Source organism: Mustela putorius, unplaced genomic scaffold (assembly GCF_011764305.1).
Source record: "Mustela putorius furo isolate JIRA1106 unplaced genomic scaffold, ASM1176430v1.1 tig00537227_pilon_pilon_pilon, whole genome shotgun sequence".
Lineage (NCBI taxonomy): Eukaryota > Metazoa > Chordata > Mammalia > Carnivora > Mustelidae > Mustela > Mustela putorius.
The window spans coordinates 18,849,242-18,867,158 of record NW_025422368.1 but is presented as its reverse complement, the minus strand read 5'-3'; the positions used below and the strand labels follow the sequence as shown (position 1 = coordinate 18,867,158).

General features: G+C 38.1%; 1 protein-coding gene across 11 annotated transcripts in view; it reads left to right on the top strand.

Annotated features, from left to right (window-relative positions):
* Positions 1-17,917, top strand: part of ABCC9 (ATP binding cassette subfamily C member 9) — a 157,526-nt gene that overhangs the window by 39,150 nt on the left and 100,459 nt on the right. For all 11 annotated transcript variants that reach the window (XM_045072907.1, XM_045072908.1, XM_045072902.1 and 8 more), the window contains 4 exons: positions 807-959; positions 1,592-1,747; positions 3,626-3,760; positions 15,087-15,249. In XM_045072907.1, the coding sequence (XP_044928842.1) occupies positions 807-959; positions 1,592-1,747; positions 3,626-3,760; positions 15,087-15,249 (607 nt within the window). The remainder of the gene's footprint in view (positions 1-806; positions 960-1,591; positions 1,748-3,625; positions 3,761-15,086; positions 15,250-17,917) is intronic.

The window sequence follows — 17,917 nt, the reverse complement described above, 5'->3', positions numbered from 1 at the left end:
CTTTGAAGAACTTTCATTCAGGAGTACATTAGGGAAGGCTGTGACCAATCACATTAGCAATGTGATTTGTACTATATACGTTTTTCTTATTTGGTTAATATAAATTAAGATAAATGAAAATTAAATTAAGTCAACTCTGTGGAATTATTTTAGTAACTTTGATAATTTTGATAATATTTTAATTAGCAAAGCTATTGAAGTTGTATTTCTGTATTAGTGGTCTTGCTGACCAACTAACTACCAGTTTTGTGGTTTCTACTTCAAAATTATTTATTTTGTTAATATAAATTAAGATAAATGAAAATTAAATTAAGTCAACTATGTGGAATTATTTTAGTAACTTTGATAATTTTGATAATATTTTAATTAGCAAAGCTATTGAAGTTGTATTTCTGTATTAGTGGTCTTGCTGACCAACTAACTACCAGTTTTGTGGTTTCTACTTCAAAATTATAGTCTAAATTAATTTCGATCTTCAGTTACTACGTCTCAAGATGGAATAATATATCTTTGCAGAAAATATATTCCAGTTTTTAAAGATTAATGTGTACCTTTTTTCTACTATCTGGCATTTCCAGCAATTGTAATGATCAATTTGGGATTTTATGCATTGAACTAGTTTGTATTTGTATCTGTGAACAGGATGAAGAAAAGCCAAAATGGCCTTGTTGTGGTTCATTTCACTGCTGTTATAAAGACATTGAGTTTTTATATTTAAAAATCATGTGTCATTTGATAGATGTGAACTGTACCCCTGGCATATGAAAAGAGAAGTTTTAATTTATGTCGTTTTCTTTTGGGACAAGATTTCAGAAACGCTTTCATCAAAGGAATTTCTTGAAAATGCTTATGTACTAGCAGTTCTTCTTTTCTTGGCCCTTATTCTGCAAAGGACGTTTTTGCAGGCTTCCTACTATGTAACCATAGAGACTGGCATTAACCTCCGTGGAGCTCTGCTGGTATGTACAAGCTTTAATGATCTTTGTGTTTTGAAAATGCCATATACCCATCCGATGATAGAAGGGTAGTGGAGGTAATTTTGTTTTTCACGATTCTGTTTTTACTCTGATAGTACGTTTCTAGGAGCTGCTTAATAAAAGAAACAGAGCTAATTAGTAACCCCCAGAATTTTTAAAATGTTTTGTAATAATAAGAGAATTTGGGGGGTACCTGGGTAGCTCAGTCAGTTAAGCATCGACTCTTGATCTCAGGTTGTGAGTTCAAGCCCTAGGTTGGGCTTCATGCTGAGTGTGGAGGCTGCTGAAAGGAAGAAAGAAAGAGCAAAGAAAGAAAGAGAGAAAAACCTTTGGAAAACTTTATCTCTGTCTTAGTTTGTTCTAGAGCTTATGTTTGAAATTGAGTATACATTTTGATTATATTGCCAGAAAATTAAGTTTGTATGTAATTGAGGACAGAAAGTAACTATGCTAAAATGAAGAGAGTGGTTGACTTAAAAAGATGGCATTCTAGGTTTTACCCCTCCTTTATCTCTAGAAAAATTTAAAATGTTATCTTTTTAATAAAAGTGAATATATATAGTGTTGATTAAGTTTAGAGCTTCAAGTACTTTTTTTGTTTTTCTTTTTTGCAGGCGATGATATACAATAAAATCCTTAGGCTGTCTACATCTAATTTATCCATGGGTGAGATGACCCTGGGACAGATCAATAACTTGGTTGCCATTGAAACCAATCAACTTATGTGGTTCTTGTTCCTGTGTCCCAATCTATGGGCAATGCCTGTTCAGGTAGATCAATAACAAAACAAAAGGAGTAGGCGATACTTAGCTCAGTAAAGGGCAAGCTTTTTAAATAGGCTGATGTTATTATACTCTTTTTATAGAAAGAAAGCAGAGATTCAGAACTCTGACATAAGTTAGGAAAGTGGGGTGTGGAATTCTACTGCTTAGGTTCAAATATCTGCTCTACCTTGTTTGCACAAGTGTTTAAAATCCTCAAAACATTCATCTCCTCAACTTTAAAATGGGAATGATAATAGTTTCTGCGTCATAGAATTGTTGGAATTGTCAAGACTAAGTTAATATGTGTAGCACATGCAGCATAATGCCTCACATTTCATGGGCATTCAGTATTTGTTAGCTGTTACTGTTGTTGACCAAATTCAGGAAATTCATAGAGCCAAGGCTTGACCCTGTTCATTTTGACAGACTCTCATAGCATTTCTAAAGTAGAACAACTGCTGTAATCCATTCCATAGTTTCAATAGCTGATGTTTTATAAAATGTCAAACTTTATTAGATGGTAGGAACACTAACAAGCTGGAGGGCAATTTAGCGTTTTTTTTTTTTAATGGGAAATAGCATTTTAGAAAAGATGCAGCACCCCTGCTCCCCACCAATTGAGTAAAAAAAGCAAAAGAAGTGTTTTCAGCTCTTTCTTCCATGTGATGCTGAATATTTTTAGTTATCTCGAGTTTTGCATCCTGTAGATAGAGCTTAAACTGTAGACTTATTCAAACCAGTCTGTCACCTTTGTCCCTGTGTGCCATGTTTATTAAAATACATACAATATTACAGATATGGTAGTTTAAAAATTTTCATGGCCTTTTCAGTTTTAAATGGAAATCCAAGCCAAATAAAAATGCATGTCATCCACAGCGCATGACACAATGAAAGATTTAAAATATGCTTAGTCTCTTTTTATTAATATGTACTTATATGCAGGTCAAGTAGGTGTCCGCCTACATGATGTAATTTAAAAGCAGCCCAAATCCTAGGCTGCCTGTGAAAGACTGCATCATGAGTGACGTTAAGGAAACTTTCATTTTGACCGGAATCCCTGAAAAGCCCAATTGGTTAGGCAGTAAATATGTGCACTTGTCTCCAAAAGGCCACTGTTAAGCTGTTATCATTGGCAAACACACAAGGATTTAATGCTTTAACTACACAGATATAGTTCATTAGTTGACATTTTCAGCCATGATAAACTGAGCTACTGGAGGAAAAAAAGTAGGGAGAAAGATTGTGGGATCAAATCCTATTTTTTAAAGGAAGAAGAACAAAGTGACAAATCAGAGAGGGTTGACCCTGGGTTTGGGGAAATAAAAAAAGAAGCGAGGTATGACGGGGCACCACCAACTCTAGCTTTCTGGTAGTTTTAGTGAAGCTTAGCCTTCTTGTGATCAAGCGACTTCTGGGGTCATTGAGGCTGTGAGAAACTCAGATTATTCCTTTAGCCTGCAAACAGCCTTTCAGGGCTCACTTACGTTATGATGCTGCCTCCTGATTTCCATCCTTCCTACCTGGAAAAGTTAGTAGAGCTCCATGACAATATGGAATGCCAGTTACAGTGAGTGATAATGTTTTCAAGAAAAAAATGTGAAGACTGTCTTAGAAGGTCAGAAGCATCAGGGGACCAGTCTGCAGCCTCATGCAGTAACTTGGTTTGACACTCGTTTTACAGATCGTCAGACTAAAAATAAATTCCTACCACTTAGCTTTCCCCCAACAAAACATAGCAAGACCCAACTGTTCTTAGTTGAGTTGACTTCCAAATACATGTATTTATTAATCAATCAATAATGAAGAAATAGTACATTTTCGCCAAAATATATTTCCTTTCATGCAGTGGTTCATTTTCCCTTTTCCATATGGCTTCCATTCTAGATCATAATGGGAGTGATTCTGCTCTATAATTTACTAGGATCGAGCGCATTGGTTGGTGCAGCTGTCATTGTTCTCCTTGCGCCAATTCAGTACTTCATCGCTACAAAGTTGGCAGAGGCACAGAAAAGCACTCTGGTACGTTCACATCATTTGGAAACTTGATTAGGAAAAATCTACTAAGCTGTTTTATTTATTTATTTATTTATTTATTTGTTATTCGACATACTTTTATTTATTTTATTTTTTTTTTTTAATTTTTTATTTTTTATAAACATATATTTTTATCCCCAGGGGTACAGGTCTGTGAATCACCAGGTTTACACACTTCACAGCACTCACCAAAGCACATACCCTCCCCAGTGTCCATAATCCCATCCCCTTCTCCCAAACCCCGTCCCCCCAACAACCCTCAGTTTGTTTTGTGAGATTAAGAGTCACTTATGGTTTGTCTCCCTCCCAATCCCATCTTGTTTCATTTATTCTTCTCCTACCCACTTAAGCCCCCATGTTGCATCACCACTTCCTCATATCAGGGAGATCATATGATAGTTGTCTTTCTCCGCTTGACTTATTTCACTAAGCATGATACGCTCTAGTTCCATCCATGTTGTCGCAAATGGCAAGATTTCATTTCTTTTGATGGCTGCATAGTATTCCATTGTGTATATATACCACATCTTCTTGATCCATTCATCTGTTGATGGACATCTAGGTTCTTTCCATAGTTTGGCTATTGTGGACATTGCTGCTATAAACATTCGGGTGCACGTGCCCCTTTGGATCACTACGTTTGTATCTTTAGGGTAAATACCTAATAGTGCAATTGCTGGGTCATAGGGCAGTTCTATTTTCAACATTTTGAGGAACCTCCATGCTGTTTTCCAGAGTGGCTGCACCAGCTTGCATTCCCACCAACGGTGTAGGAGGGTTCCCCTTTCTCCGCATCCTCACCAGCATCTGTCATCTCCTGACTTGTTGATTTTAGCCATTCTGACTGGTGTGAGGTGATATCTCATTGTGGTTTTGATTTGTATTTCCCTGATGCTGAGTGATATGGAGCACTTATTCATGTGTCTGTTGGCCATCTGGAAGTGTTCTTTGCAGAAATGTCTGTTCATGTCCTCTGCCCATTTCTTGATTGGATTATTTGTTCTTTGGGTGTTGAGTTTGCTAAGTTCTTTATAGATTCTGGACACTAGTCCTTTATCTGATATGTCATTTGCAAATATCTTCTCCCATTCTGTCAGTTGTCTTTTGATTTTGTTAACTGTTTCCTTTGCTGTGCAAAAGCTTTTGATCTTGATGAAATCCCAATAGTTCATTTTTGCCCTTGCTTCCCTTGCCTTTGGCGTTGTTCCTAGGAAGATGTTGCTGCGGCTGAGGTCGAAGAGGTTGCTGCCTGTGTTCTCCTCAAGGATTTTGATGGATTCCTTTCGCACATTGAGGTCCTTCATCCATTTTGAGTCTATTTTCGTGTGTGGTGTAAGGAAATGGTCCAATTTCATTTTTCTGCATGTGGCTGTCCAATTTTCCCACCACCATTTATTGAAGAGGCTCTCTTTTTTTCATTGGACAGATTAGTGGACTGTAGAGTTGAGGGTCTATTTCTGGGCTCTCTATTCTGTTCCATTGATCTATGTGTGTGTTTTTGTGCCAGTACCATGCTGTCTTGATGATGACAGCTTTGTAATAGAGCCTGAAGTCCGGAATTCTGATGCCACCAACGTTGGCTTTCTTTTTCAATATCCCTTTGGCTATTCGAGGTCTTTTCTGGTTCCATATAAATTTTAGCATTATTTGTTCCATTTCTTTGAAAAAGATGGATGGTACTTTGATAGGAATTGCATTAAATGTGTAGATTGCTTTAGGTAGCATAGACATTTTCACAATATTTATTCTTCCAATCCAGGAGCATGGAACATTTTTCCATTTCTTTGTGTCTTCCTCAATTTCTTTCATGAGTACTTTATAGTTTTCTGAGTATAGATTCTGTGCCTCTTTGGTTAGGTTTATCCCTAGGTATCTTATGGTTTTGGGTGCAATTGTAAATGGGATTGACTCCTTAATTTCTCTTTCTTCTGTCTTGCTGTTGGCGTAGAGAAATGCAACTGATTTCTGTGCATTGATTTTATATCCTGACACTTTACTGAATTCCTGTATAAGTTCTAGCAGTTTTGGAGGGGAGTCTTTTGGGTTTTCCACATATAGTATCATATCATCTGCGAAGAGTGGTAATTTGACTTCTTCTTTGCCGATTTGGATGCCTTTAATTTCCTTTTGTTGTCTGATTGCTGAGGCTAGGACCTCTAGTACTATGTTGAATAGCAGTGGTGATGATGGACATCCCTGCCGTGTTCCTGACCTTAGCGGAAAAGTTTTCAATTTTTCTCCATTGAGAATGATATTTGCGGTGGGTTTTTCATAGATGGCTTTGATGATATTGAGGTCTGTGCCCTCTATCCCTACACTTTGAAGAGTTTTGATCAGGAAGGACTTTGTCAAATGCTTTTTCAGCATCTATTGAGAGTATCATATGGTTCTTGTTCTTTCTTTTATTGATGTGTTGTATCACATTGACTGATTTGTGGATGTTGAACCAACCTTGCAGCCCTGGAATAAATCCCACTTGGTCGTGGTGAATAATGCTTTTAATGTACTGTTGAATCCTATTGGCTAGTATTTTGTTGAGTATTTTCGCATCTGTGTTCATCAAGGATATTGGTCTATAGCTCTCTTTTTTGATGGGATCCTTGTCTGGTTTTGGGATCAAGGTGATGTTGGCCTCATAAAATGAATTTGGAAGTTTTCCTTCCATTTCTATTTTTTGGAACAGTTTCAGGAGAATAGGAATTAGTTCTTCTTTAAATGTTTGGTAGAAATCCCCCAGGAAGCCGTCTGGCCCTAGGCTTTTGTTTGTTTGGAGATTTTTAATGACTGTTTCAATCTCCTTACTGTTTATGGGTCTGTTCAGGCTTTCTATTTCTTCCTGGTTCAGTTGTGGTAGTTTATATGTTTCTAGGAATGCATCCATTTCTTCCAGATTGTCAAATTTATTGGCGTAGAGTTGCTCATAGTATGTTCTTATAATAGTTTGTATTTCTTTGGTGTTAGTTGTGATCTCTCCTCTTTCATTCATGATTTTATTTATTTGGGTCCTTTCTCTTTTCTTTTTGATAAGTCAGGCCACGGGTTTATCAATTTCATTAATTCTTTCAAAAAACCAGCTCCTAGTTTCGTTGATTTGTTCTATTGTTTTTTTGGTTTCTATTTCATTGGTTTCTGCTCTGATCTTTATGATTTCTCTTCTCCTGCTGGGCTTAGGGTTTCTTTCTTTTTCTTTCTCCAGCTCCTTTAGGTGTAGGTTTAGGTTGTGTACCTGAGACCTTTCTTGTTTCTTGAGAAAGGCTTGTACCGCTATATATTTTCCTCTCAGGACTGCCTTTGTTGTGTCCCACAGATTTTGAACCGTTGTATTTTCATTATCATTTGTTTCCATGATTTTTTTCAATTCTTCTTTAATTTCCCTGTTGACCCATTCATTCCTTAGAAGGATGCTGTTTAGTCTCCATGTATTTGGGTTCTTTTCAAACTTCCTTTTGTGGTTGAGTTCTAGCTTTAGAGCATTGTGGTCTGAAAATATGCAGGGAATGATCCCAATCTTTTGATACCGGTTGAGTCCTGATTTAGGACCGAGGATGTGATCTATTCTGGAGAATGTTCCATGTGCACTAGAGAAGAATGTGTATTCTGTTGCTTTGGGATGAAATGTTCTGAATATATCTGTGATGTCCATCTGGTCCAGTGTGTCGTTTAAGGCCTTTATTTCCTTGCTGATCTTTTGCTTGGATGATCTGTCCATTTCAGTGAGGGGAGTGTTAAAGTCCCCTACTATTATTGTATTATTGTTGATGTGTTTCTTTGATTTTGTTATTAATTGGTTTATATACTTGGCTGCTCCCACGTTGGGGGCATAGATATTTAAAATTGTTAAATCTTCTTGTTGGACAGACCCTTTGAGTATGATATAGTGTCCTTCCTCATCTCTTATTATAGTCTTTGGCTTACAATCTAATTGATCTGATATAAGGATTGCCACTCCTGCTTTCTTCTGATGTCCATTAGCATGGTAAATTCTTTTCCACCCTCTCACTTTAAATCTGGAGGTGTCTTCGGGCATAAAATGAGTTTCTTGGAGGCAACATATAGATGGGTTTTGTGTTTTTATCCATTCTGATATCCTGTGTCTTTTGACAGGGGCATTTAGCCCATTAACATTCAGGGTAACTATTTAGAGATATGAATTTAGTGCCATTGTATTGCCTGTAAGATGACTGTTACTGTATATGGTCTCTGTTCCTTTCTGATCTACCACTTGTAGGCTCTCTCTTTGCTTAGAGGACCCCTTTCAAGATTTCCTGTAGAGCCGGTTTGTGTTTTGCAAATTCTTTCAGTTTTTGTTTGTCCTGGAAGCTTTTAATCTCTCCTTCTATTTTCAATGATAGCCTAGCTACATATAGTATTCTGGGCTGCATGTTTTTCTCGTTTAGTGCTCTGAAAATATCATGCCAGCTCTTTCTGGCCTGCCAGGTCTCTGTGGATAAGTCAGCTGCCAATCTAATATTTTTACCATTGTATGTTACAGACTTCTTTTCCCGGGCTGCTTTCAGGATTTTCTCTTTGTCACTGAGACTTGTAAATTTTACTATTAGGTGACGGGGTGTGGGCCTATTCTTATTGATTTTGAGGGGTGTTCTCTGAACCTCCTGAATTTTGATGCTCGTTCCCTTTGCCATATTGAGGAAATTCTCCCCAATAATTCTCTCCAGTATACCTTCTGCTCCCCTCTCTCTTTCTTCTTCTTCTGGAATCCCAATTATTCTAATGTTGTTTTGTCTTATGGTGTCACTTATCTCTCAAATTCTCCCCTCGTGGTCCAGTAGCAGTATGTCCCTCTTTTGCTCAGCTACTTTATTCTCTGTCATTTGGTCTTCTATATCACTAATTCTTTCTTCTGCCTCATTTATCCTAGCAGTGAGAGCCTCCATTTTTGATTGCACCTCATTAATAGCTTTTTTGATTTCACCTTGGTTAGATTTTAGTTCTTTTATTTCTCCAGAAAGGGCTTTTATATCTCTCGAGAGGGTTTCTCTCATATCTTCCATGCCTTTTTGAGCCCGGCTAGAACCTTGAGAATTGTCATTCTTAACTCTAGATCTGACATATTACCAATATCTGTATTGATTAGGTCCCTAGCCTTCGGTACTGCCTCTTGTTCTTTTTTTTGTGTTGAATTTTTCCGTCTTGTCATTTGTCTAGATAAGAGTATATGAAGGAGCAAGTAAAATACTAAAAGGGTGGCAACAACCCCAGGAAAATATGCTTTAACCAAATTAGAAGAGATCCCAAATCGTGAGGGGGGAGAAAGGGGATAAAAAGAGGTTCAAAAAGGAAGAAAGAGAAAAAAAAGAAAAAAGAAAAACAAAAGAAAAGAATTAAAAAAAAGAAAACAAATAAGAAAAATATAAAAAAGAAAAAATATATATTAAACTAATTAAAAAACGTTAAAAAAGAAAAAGGTAAAAGTTAAAAAAAAATTTTGCCAGAAGGTGAGAAAAAATACAAAAAATGAAAAAGAAAAAAATTAAATTAACTGCAAGACTAAAAAAAATCACAGGGAAAAAGCCATGAGCTCTTTCTCCTCTGGAATTCTGCTGCTCTCCTTGGTATTGAAACCGCACTCTTTGGTAGGTGAACTTGGTCTTGGCTGGATTTCTTGTTGATCTTCTGGGGGAGGGGCCTGTTGTAGTGATTCTCAAGTGTCTTTGCCCCAGGCAGAATTGCACCACCCTTACCAGGGGCCGGGGTGAGTAATCCGCTCGGGTTTGCTTTCAGGAGCTTTTGTTCCCTGAGCGCTTTCCATAGAGTTCCAGAGGACGGGAATACAAATGGTGGCCTCCTGGTCTCTGGCCCGGAGGAGCCGAGAGCCCAGGGCCCCACTCCTCAGTGCACCCTCAGAGAACAGCGCCCAGTTACTACCGTCTGCCTGACCTCCGGCCGCGCTCCGAGCTCACCGAGCCTGTGACCGGTTCAAGGTAACACCGAGCTGTGGTCTTACTGTCGGCTCTGTCTCTGTAGCCAGCTTTCCCGTTCCAATACCCGCAAGCTCTGTGACACTCAGACACCCCCGATTCTTCTGTGACCCTGCGGGACCTGAGGCCACGCTGACCCCGCGTGTGCTTCGCCCCGGTTTAGCCTCTGAAGCGATGTCCCTCAGCGGAACAGACTTTTAAAAGTCCTGATTTTGTGCGCTGTTGCTCCGCCGCTTGCCGGGAGCCGCCCCCCCCCCCGGGGTCTATCTTCCCATGGCTTTGGATTCACTTCTCCGCTGGTCCCACCTTTCAGAAAGTGGTTGTTTTTCTGTTTCCAGAATTGCTGTTCTTCTTCTCTTCGATCTGCCGATGGATTTTCAGGTGTTTGCAATCTTTAGATAAGCTATCTAGCTGATCTCCTGCTAGCTGAAGTAGTCTCAGCCTGCTACTTCTCCGCCATCTTGACTCCTCCCCCTAAGCTGTTTTATTTTTAAAATAATGGGAAACAAATACACGCCACTCAGAATAATTTGGAAATTGATACATTTTATTTCAATTCTTAGGCAGCAAATGTGTATTTTCTGTGTTGCAAAGAAAAAAAAACCACTTGTTTAAGAATTTTTTAAAATTTTATTTTATTTAAGATCAGTTAATTAACATATAGTGTATTAGTTTCAGAGGTAGATTTCAGTGATTCATCAGTTGCATATAACACTCAATGCTCTAGAAGTAATGTCACTCTTTTTTAAAAAATTTTAATTAGTTTATTTATTTTCAGCATAACAGTATTCATTTCTTTTTCACCACACCCGGTGCTCCATGCAATCCATGCCCTCTATAATACCCACCACCTGGTACCCCAACCTCCCACCCCCCCCAACCACTTCAAACCCCTCAGATTGTTTTTCAGAGTCCTTAGTCTCCCATGATTCACCTCCCCTTCCAATTTACCACAACTCCCTTCTCCTCTCTAACTCCCCATGTCTTCCATGCTATTTGTTATGCTCCACAAATAAGTGAAACCATATGATAATTGACTCTCTCTGCTTGACTTATTTCACTCAGCATAATCTCTTCCAGTCCTGTCCATGTTGCTACAAATGTTGGGCATTCATCCTTTCTGATGGAGGCATAATACTCCATAGTGTATATGGACCACATTTTCCTTATCCATTCATCCGTTGAAGGGCATCTTGGTTCTTTCCATAGTTTGGCGACCGTGGCCATTGCTGCTATAAACATTGGGGTACAGATGGCCCTTCTTTTCACGACATCTGTATCTTTGGGGTAAATACCCAGGAGTGCAATTTCAGGGTCATAGGGAAGCTCTATTTTTAATTTCTTGAGGAATCTCCACACTGTTCTCCAAAGAGGCTGCACCAACTTGCATTCCCACCAACACTGTAAGAGGGTTCCCCTTTCTCCACATCCCCTCCAACACATGTTATTTCCTGTCTTGTTAATTTTGGCCATTCTAACTGGTATAAGGTGATATCTCAATGTGGTTTTAATTTGAATCTCCCTGAGGGCTAGTGATGATGAACATTTTTTCATGTGTCTGATAGCCATTTGTATGTCTTGATTGGAGAAGTGTCTGTTCATATCTTCTGGCCATTTTTTGATATGATTGCCTGTTTTGTGTGTGTTGAGTTGGAGGAGTTCATTATAGATCCTGGATATCAACCTTTTGTTTGTACTGTCATTTGCAAATATCTTCTCCCATTCCATGGGTTGCCTCTTTCTTTTATTGACTGTTTCCTTGGCTGTGCAGAAGCTTTTGATTTTGATGAAGTCCCAAAAGTTTATTTTCGCTTTTGTTTCCTTTGCCTTTGGAGACGTATCTTGAAAGAAGTTGCTGTGGCTGATATCGAAGAGGTTACTGCCTATGTTCTCCTCTAGGATTCTGATGGATTCCTGTCTCACGTTGAGGTCTTTTATCCATTTTGAGTTTATCTTTGTATATGGTGTAAGAGAATGGTCAAGTTTCATTCTTCTACATATAGTTGTCCAGTTTTCCCAGCACCATTTATTGAGACTGTCTTTTTTCCATTGTATATTTTATCCTGTTTTGTCGAAGATTAATTGACCATAGAGTTGAGGGTCCATATCTGGGCTCTCTACTCTGTTCCACTGGTCTATGTGTCTGTTTTTATGCCAATACCATGCTGTCTTGGTGATCACAGCTTTGTAATAAAGCTTGAAATCAGGTAACGTGATGTCCCCAGTTTTATATTTGTTTTTCAACATTTCCTTAGCGATTCGGGGTCTCTTCTGATTCCATATCAATTTTTGGATTATTTGCTCCAGCTCTTTGAAGAATACCGGTGGAATTTTTATCGGAATGGCATTAAAAGTATAGATTGCTCTAGGCAGTATAGACATTTTAACAATGTTTATTCTTCCTATCCAAGAGCATGGAATGGTCTTCCATCTTTTTGTGTCTTCTTCAGTTTCTTTCATGAGTGTTCTGTAGTTCCTCAAGGACAGATCCTTTACCTCTTTGGTTAGGTTTATTCCCAGGTATCTTATGGTTCTTGGTGCTATAGTAAATGGAATAGATTCTCTAATTTCCCTTTCTGTATTTTTATTGTTAGTGTATAAGAAAGCCACTGATTTCTGTACATTGACTTTGTATCCTGCCATGTTGCTGAATTGCTGTATGAGTTCTAGTAGTTTGGGGGTGGAGTCTTTTTTAAACATTTTATTTTATTTTTTAGTGTTCCAAGTTTCATTGTTTAGGTACCACACTTAGTGCTCCATGTAATACATGCCTTCCTTAATACCTCCACCAGACTCACACATCCCCTCATCTGCTTCACTCCAAAATCAGTTTGTTTCTCAGAGTCCACAGTCTCTCATGGTTCATCTCCCCCTCCGATTTCCCCCAATTCACTTTTCCTTTCCTTCTCTGAATGTCCTCCATGTTATTTCTTATGCTCCACAAGTAAGTGAAACCATATAATAATTGACTCTCTCTACTTGACTTATTTCACTCAGCAGAATCTCCTCTAATCCTGTCCATGTTGATAGAAAAGTTGGGTATTCATCCTTTCTCATGGAGGCATAATACTCCATGGTATATATCGACCATATCTTCTTTATTAATTTGTCTGTTGAAGGGCATCTTGGCTCTTTCCACAGTTTGATGACTGTAGCCATTGCTGCTACAAACATTGAGGTATAGATGGCCCTTCTTTTTACTACATCCATATCTTTGGGGTAAATACTCAGTGGTGCAATTGCAGGGTCATAGGTAACTCTATTTTTAATTTCTTGAGGAATCTCCACACTGTTTTCCAAAGTGACTGCACCAACTTGCATTCCCACCAACAGTGTAAGAGGTTTCCCCTTTCTCTACATCCTCTCCAACACTTGTTGTTTCTTGACTTGTTAGTTTTGGCCTTTCTAACTGGTATAAGGTGGTATCTCATTGTGTTTTTTATTTGAATTTCTCTGATGGCTAATGATGATGAACATCTTTTCATGTGTCTGTTAGCCATTTGAATGTTTTCTTTGGAGAAGTGTCTGTTTATGTCTTCTGCCCATATTTGACAATATCCGGTTTTGGTGGGTTGAGTTTGAGGAATTCTTTATAGATCTTGGATATCAGCCCTTTGTCTGTAGTGTCATTTGTGAATACCTTCTCCTATTCCGTGGGTTGCCTCTTTGATAAAAAGCTTCTGCATAGCAAAGGAAACAATCAACAACAACAACCACAAAACCCACTTGTTTTAAAAGTGGATTTGAAATTTATGATTTGATCATCTCAGACTCAAAATACCAGAGGCACAATTCCTGATGTTTTTAAGTGCCATGGGTGATGAGGCATGGATCATTTTCTAGATCACCTGTCTAGAGAATATACCTGAGTGTATTTTGAGTCCATTGGATGTTAATTGTTGACATGGGATAAATGGTTCAAAGAATGAATAAAGCATCAGGTTTGTTGCTTCTGAAGTTAAATTTCCCTCGAGTCGAATCAAGCCATGAGATGATCTATGGAGTTCCAGTGGCTGCTGCTCTGGCTAAATATGTTCATGGTCAGCTTGGCAAGCAAGCAAAGCCAATGATTGACCCTTTCTGGCTTCAGCATGTCATAAAACCATTTTATTGGACTAAGAATTGGCTTCTTTTAAAGAAATATTTGCAAATAATAAAATTGTTGACAGGATGTTTAGAAATAAAGTTTGATTAAATATGAGAGAGTCTGTCTGTGAATCAGGCATAAAATGTAGGGATGCTGCCACTGATGGAAGTGTTTCCCAAGTTGGTTTCTGCTGTGACAAGGAAATTGTGTGTCATGCAGGTGGTTTCTGTCACTTGTTTTTCTGCTGCTCCTAGTGAGGCTACTCATTGTTTCTCTCTGAGCTAACCATCCATCTTTACTTTAGGGCATGAATACAGAGAGGTGAGGAAGAGAGGCACAAAGTGGAGACATGACTATCCTCAAACATCTGTCTTTCATTGAGCTCATCATACTGTATTCATTTACTCATGCAACAATCATCTGATAGGCATCTAAGACCCTGTAAAGACCAGAAGATGAATAAAAGCCAAGCCATTTGCTACTTTTGCTTCCTCCTATCGCCTTTGGGCCACTTGCCTGCTCCTTTTGATAGTTAATTGGAAATAATGTACCTTACTGATCATTTTAATACTTGGCGGTGGTAGAGGTTGCAGCAGTTGAATAAATTGTGCCGTTTGTAAAAAATTTCTTTACAGTTAATCCAAACTCTCAGTAATGAGTAAATCTAGTTTAGGCTTTAAACAAGAGCTTATGAAGAGGTATGTAGAAATCTCTTGAAGTTAAAGGTAAAAACCTTGGTTTCAATAACTGTATTATGAAGATACACATGAACACCTGCCTTGTGAACATACACAACCCTCACATTCCCAAATAAGAAGCAAACTAATTTTCCTTACATTCATTGTTTTCTAAGTATGAGTGATAGTGCTGAGGAGAGAATAAAATGAGTTAGATGTTGGGAGGAGCCACTGGAAGTCTCTGTGTCATTTCCCTAAATGTCTATATATACTATTTGCAGACCTGATTCAAGGAAATCATCTGATACTTTAAGAAACTCCTTTTATTTAACCCAAAGCAACAGAATCATAAGAGTTTTTAGGTGGAAAGATATTTGAGGCCATTTCATTCAACTTTTCATTTTAGAGTTGGAGGCAGAGGCATAGAGAGTTTTCCTTCCCCCACCCTCACCCAGGCCCCCACCCCCAGGGGATCTCAAAGTCACAATCAGTGGTGGAGCCAGGCAGAAATCAAGATCTGGTTCATCCCTGTCTCTTACATACAGAGTTCCACCTCTTTGATTCACTTGGATGCAGTGTGCATTGGTTTTTTTTTGTTTGTTTTATAGGATTATTCTACGGAGAGACTGAAGAAAACAAATGAAATATTGAAAGGCATCAAACTTCTAAAGTTGTATGCCTGGGAACACATCTTTTGCAAAAGTGTAGAAGAAACAAGAATGAAAGAACTATCCAGTCTCAAAACCTTTGCACTTTATACATCACTCTCTAGTAAGTTGCCCTTGCTCTAAGGACCACCAAAAAACATGTGGCCTATGTACTTTAGGTTATGACCCCTGAAACATTCTACTCATCTGAGGAAATCCATTCATTCTCTACTTATGTGCTGCCCAATAGCCATTAGCCATCTGAGCCTATTTAAATTTAAAAAACAGGGTTAGCATAGGCTTAGTCAGGTTGACCTAAATTTGTTTTCTTTGAGGATGTGTGCTTTTGTCATGTTACTTTGCATCTGAAATCCTTTGTTTCTTCGTCTGTAAATTGGGGATGGTGATGAGCGTAGTACCTGTGATTGAAACCATAGTATTAGTTACCATTGGGACGAATAGTGGGTTTTCAGTAACAGTTTCGTTTACTTAAAGTTGATTGGACTGTATTGCTATTGACCTTTTTTTTTTCTTTTTAAGATTTTATTTATTTCTTTGACAGACAGAGATCACAAGTAGGCAGAGAGGCAGGAAGAGAGAGAGGAGGAAGCAGGCTCCCCCTTGAGCAGAGAGTCTGATGTGGGGCTTGATCCCAGGACCCTGGGATCATGACCTGAGCCCAAGGCAGAGGCTTTAACCCACTGAGAAACCCAGGCTATTGACCTTCTTATCCCCCAAAAGCCTCAAAAATTATCTGCAATTGTCTTACCTGTTTATCTGGGAGCTTATGATATTATATTTTCTTGAAGATTATACTTAAAATGTTATTATTGAAAATTGAGAAGAAGAAATGTCAGCACTTCTGAGTGAAAGAAGTCAAGTTATATTCACATAAAATCCTCTTTTCCAATACATTTTCAAGAACTTTTAAATATGGAGCACTCTTATCTTCAACTCTAATTTTTATAGAGCAGCTGTTAACAAAATTATTGTTATTCCCCCAGAGTGACACTGAGTACTCTCAAGAAAAATTAAGCTTATGTTACTACAATTCTTACAAACTTGGCCAAACTACTCCCACCAACATTTGATCTGGTTTGTATGTCAGTTTTGTTTATCTCTATTCTTCCCAAGGCTTCAAACAAATTAAAATGCTGGAAGTTAATATATTATTTCCTCTTGAATTCTAAACTACTTTAATTCTTAGAGATTATAAATACTTCTTGTGTGAAATAGATTTAGAGAAAATATTTGGTTTGTATAGCTCATTTATTCTAGCCCTAATGCCTGATGAATTAGAAATGAAATGGGAAGGAGATTTCTCTTCCAGCTCTGCACCACTGCTAATATGACATCAAAATGCTAGAAGATGGAAGGATTGATATCCACTTGTTTATATAACAGTACTCTAATCTGGTGACCCTGGCAGGGGAATGTATATTTCTCTCTGCAGTGGACTGAAATACTCATGGAAAGGATGGATGAAGCCAGAAAAAATAACAATAAAAAAAAAGTTGAGATACTAAGCCAATTTTTGCCCTAAGTGGCTTTACACATATAATCCCATTTAATCCTCCCAGCATCCCAATGATTTAGATTCTACTATTAATTTCATTTTAGATATTAAAAGATTGAGGTGGAGAGAGCTTAAGTAACTTGATTCTCATTTAAATCATCAACCTACTAAATGGCACGGGTGGGTTGTTAATCCAGTTTGTCTGTCTCCAGACATGAAATTTGGATGGGTTTTTGAAAGTCAGATACAAAAGAAGGGAGGACAGAGGATAACAGGAAAGAAAAACAAGAAATAATGAAAGTAAAAATACAGAGTCAGATGTTTATGATAGGCAGTGGGAATTCTTGAGCCAATGGTATAAAATTCCCAGTTGGACCATTTGTAAGATTTATGATATGGTTATGTACAGCGTTCTTGGTGATTAAGAGCTTGAACTGTGGGAGTTGCGTAGAACTGGCTATAAATCCCAACTCTGCCACTTTTTGGCAGTGCGGCCTTGACCAAATTACTTATATCCTCCAAGCGCCAATTTCTTCATCTGTAACATGAGGTGATTTCTATCATGTAGGACTGTAGTAAAGATTAAAATAATGAATGATACAAATGTTGATTTGGGTTGTTGATTCTATTCCAGACATGACATCAAATGCTTCATAGTCATTATGTCATATAAAGCACCTGGTAAATGGTCTAGTGCTTACTAACCTCCAAACATCACTTTCCTCATCTAAAAATTGGTGTAATGATAATAAATCATTATCACAGATATATTGTGAGACTCAAATGAGGCAGTGAATTTTATAAATAGGGGTACCTGGGTTGCTCAGTTGGTTAAGCACCTGACTCTTGTTCTCAGCTCAGGTCTTGATCTCAGGGTCATGAGTTCAAGCACTGCATTGGGCTCCATGCCCAAACATGGAGCCCACTTAAAACACAAATACACACACACACACACACACACACACACACACACATTTTGTAAATAGGATTTGTAGAGCACCACAAGAAAATAAAAAATAATTAAAGGAAAAAGTCAGTTGTATAACAGAGTGCTTATTATTGAGTCTTAGAGGGCAAGCTGACCTAAAATGATATCCTGCCTCAACAACTTGTCAGCTCTACAATCTTGGTTAGTATTGGGGGCAGTCTCAGTTTTCTCATCAGGAAGCTGGGAAATATTAAGAGCATCTTCAGAAATTAAATAAAATTATGTGTGTCAACTGTCTAGAAAAGTACCTGAAACATAAAAGTGCTCAGTCAGTGGTATCTGGAAATA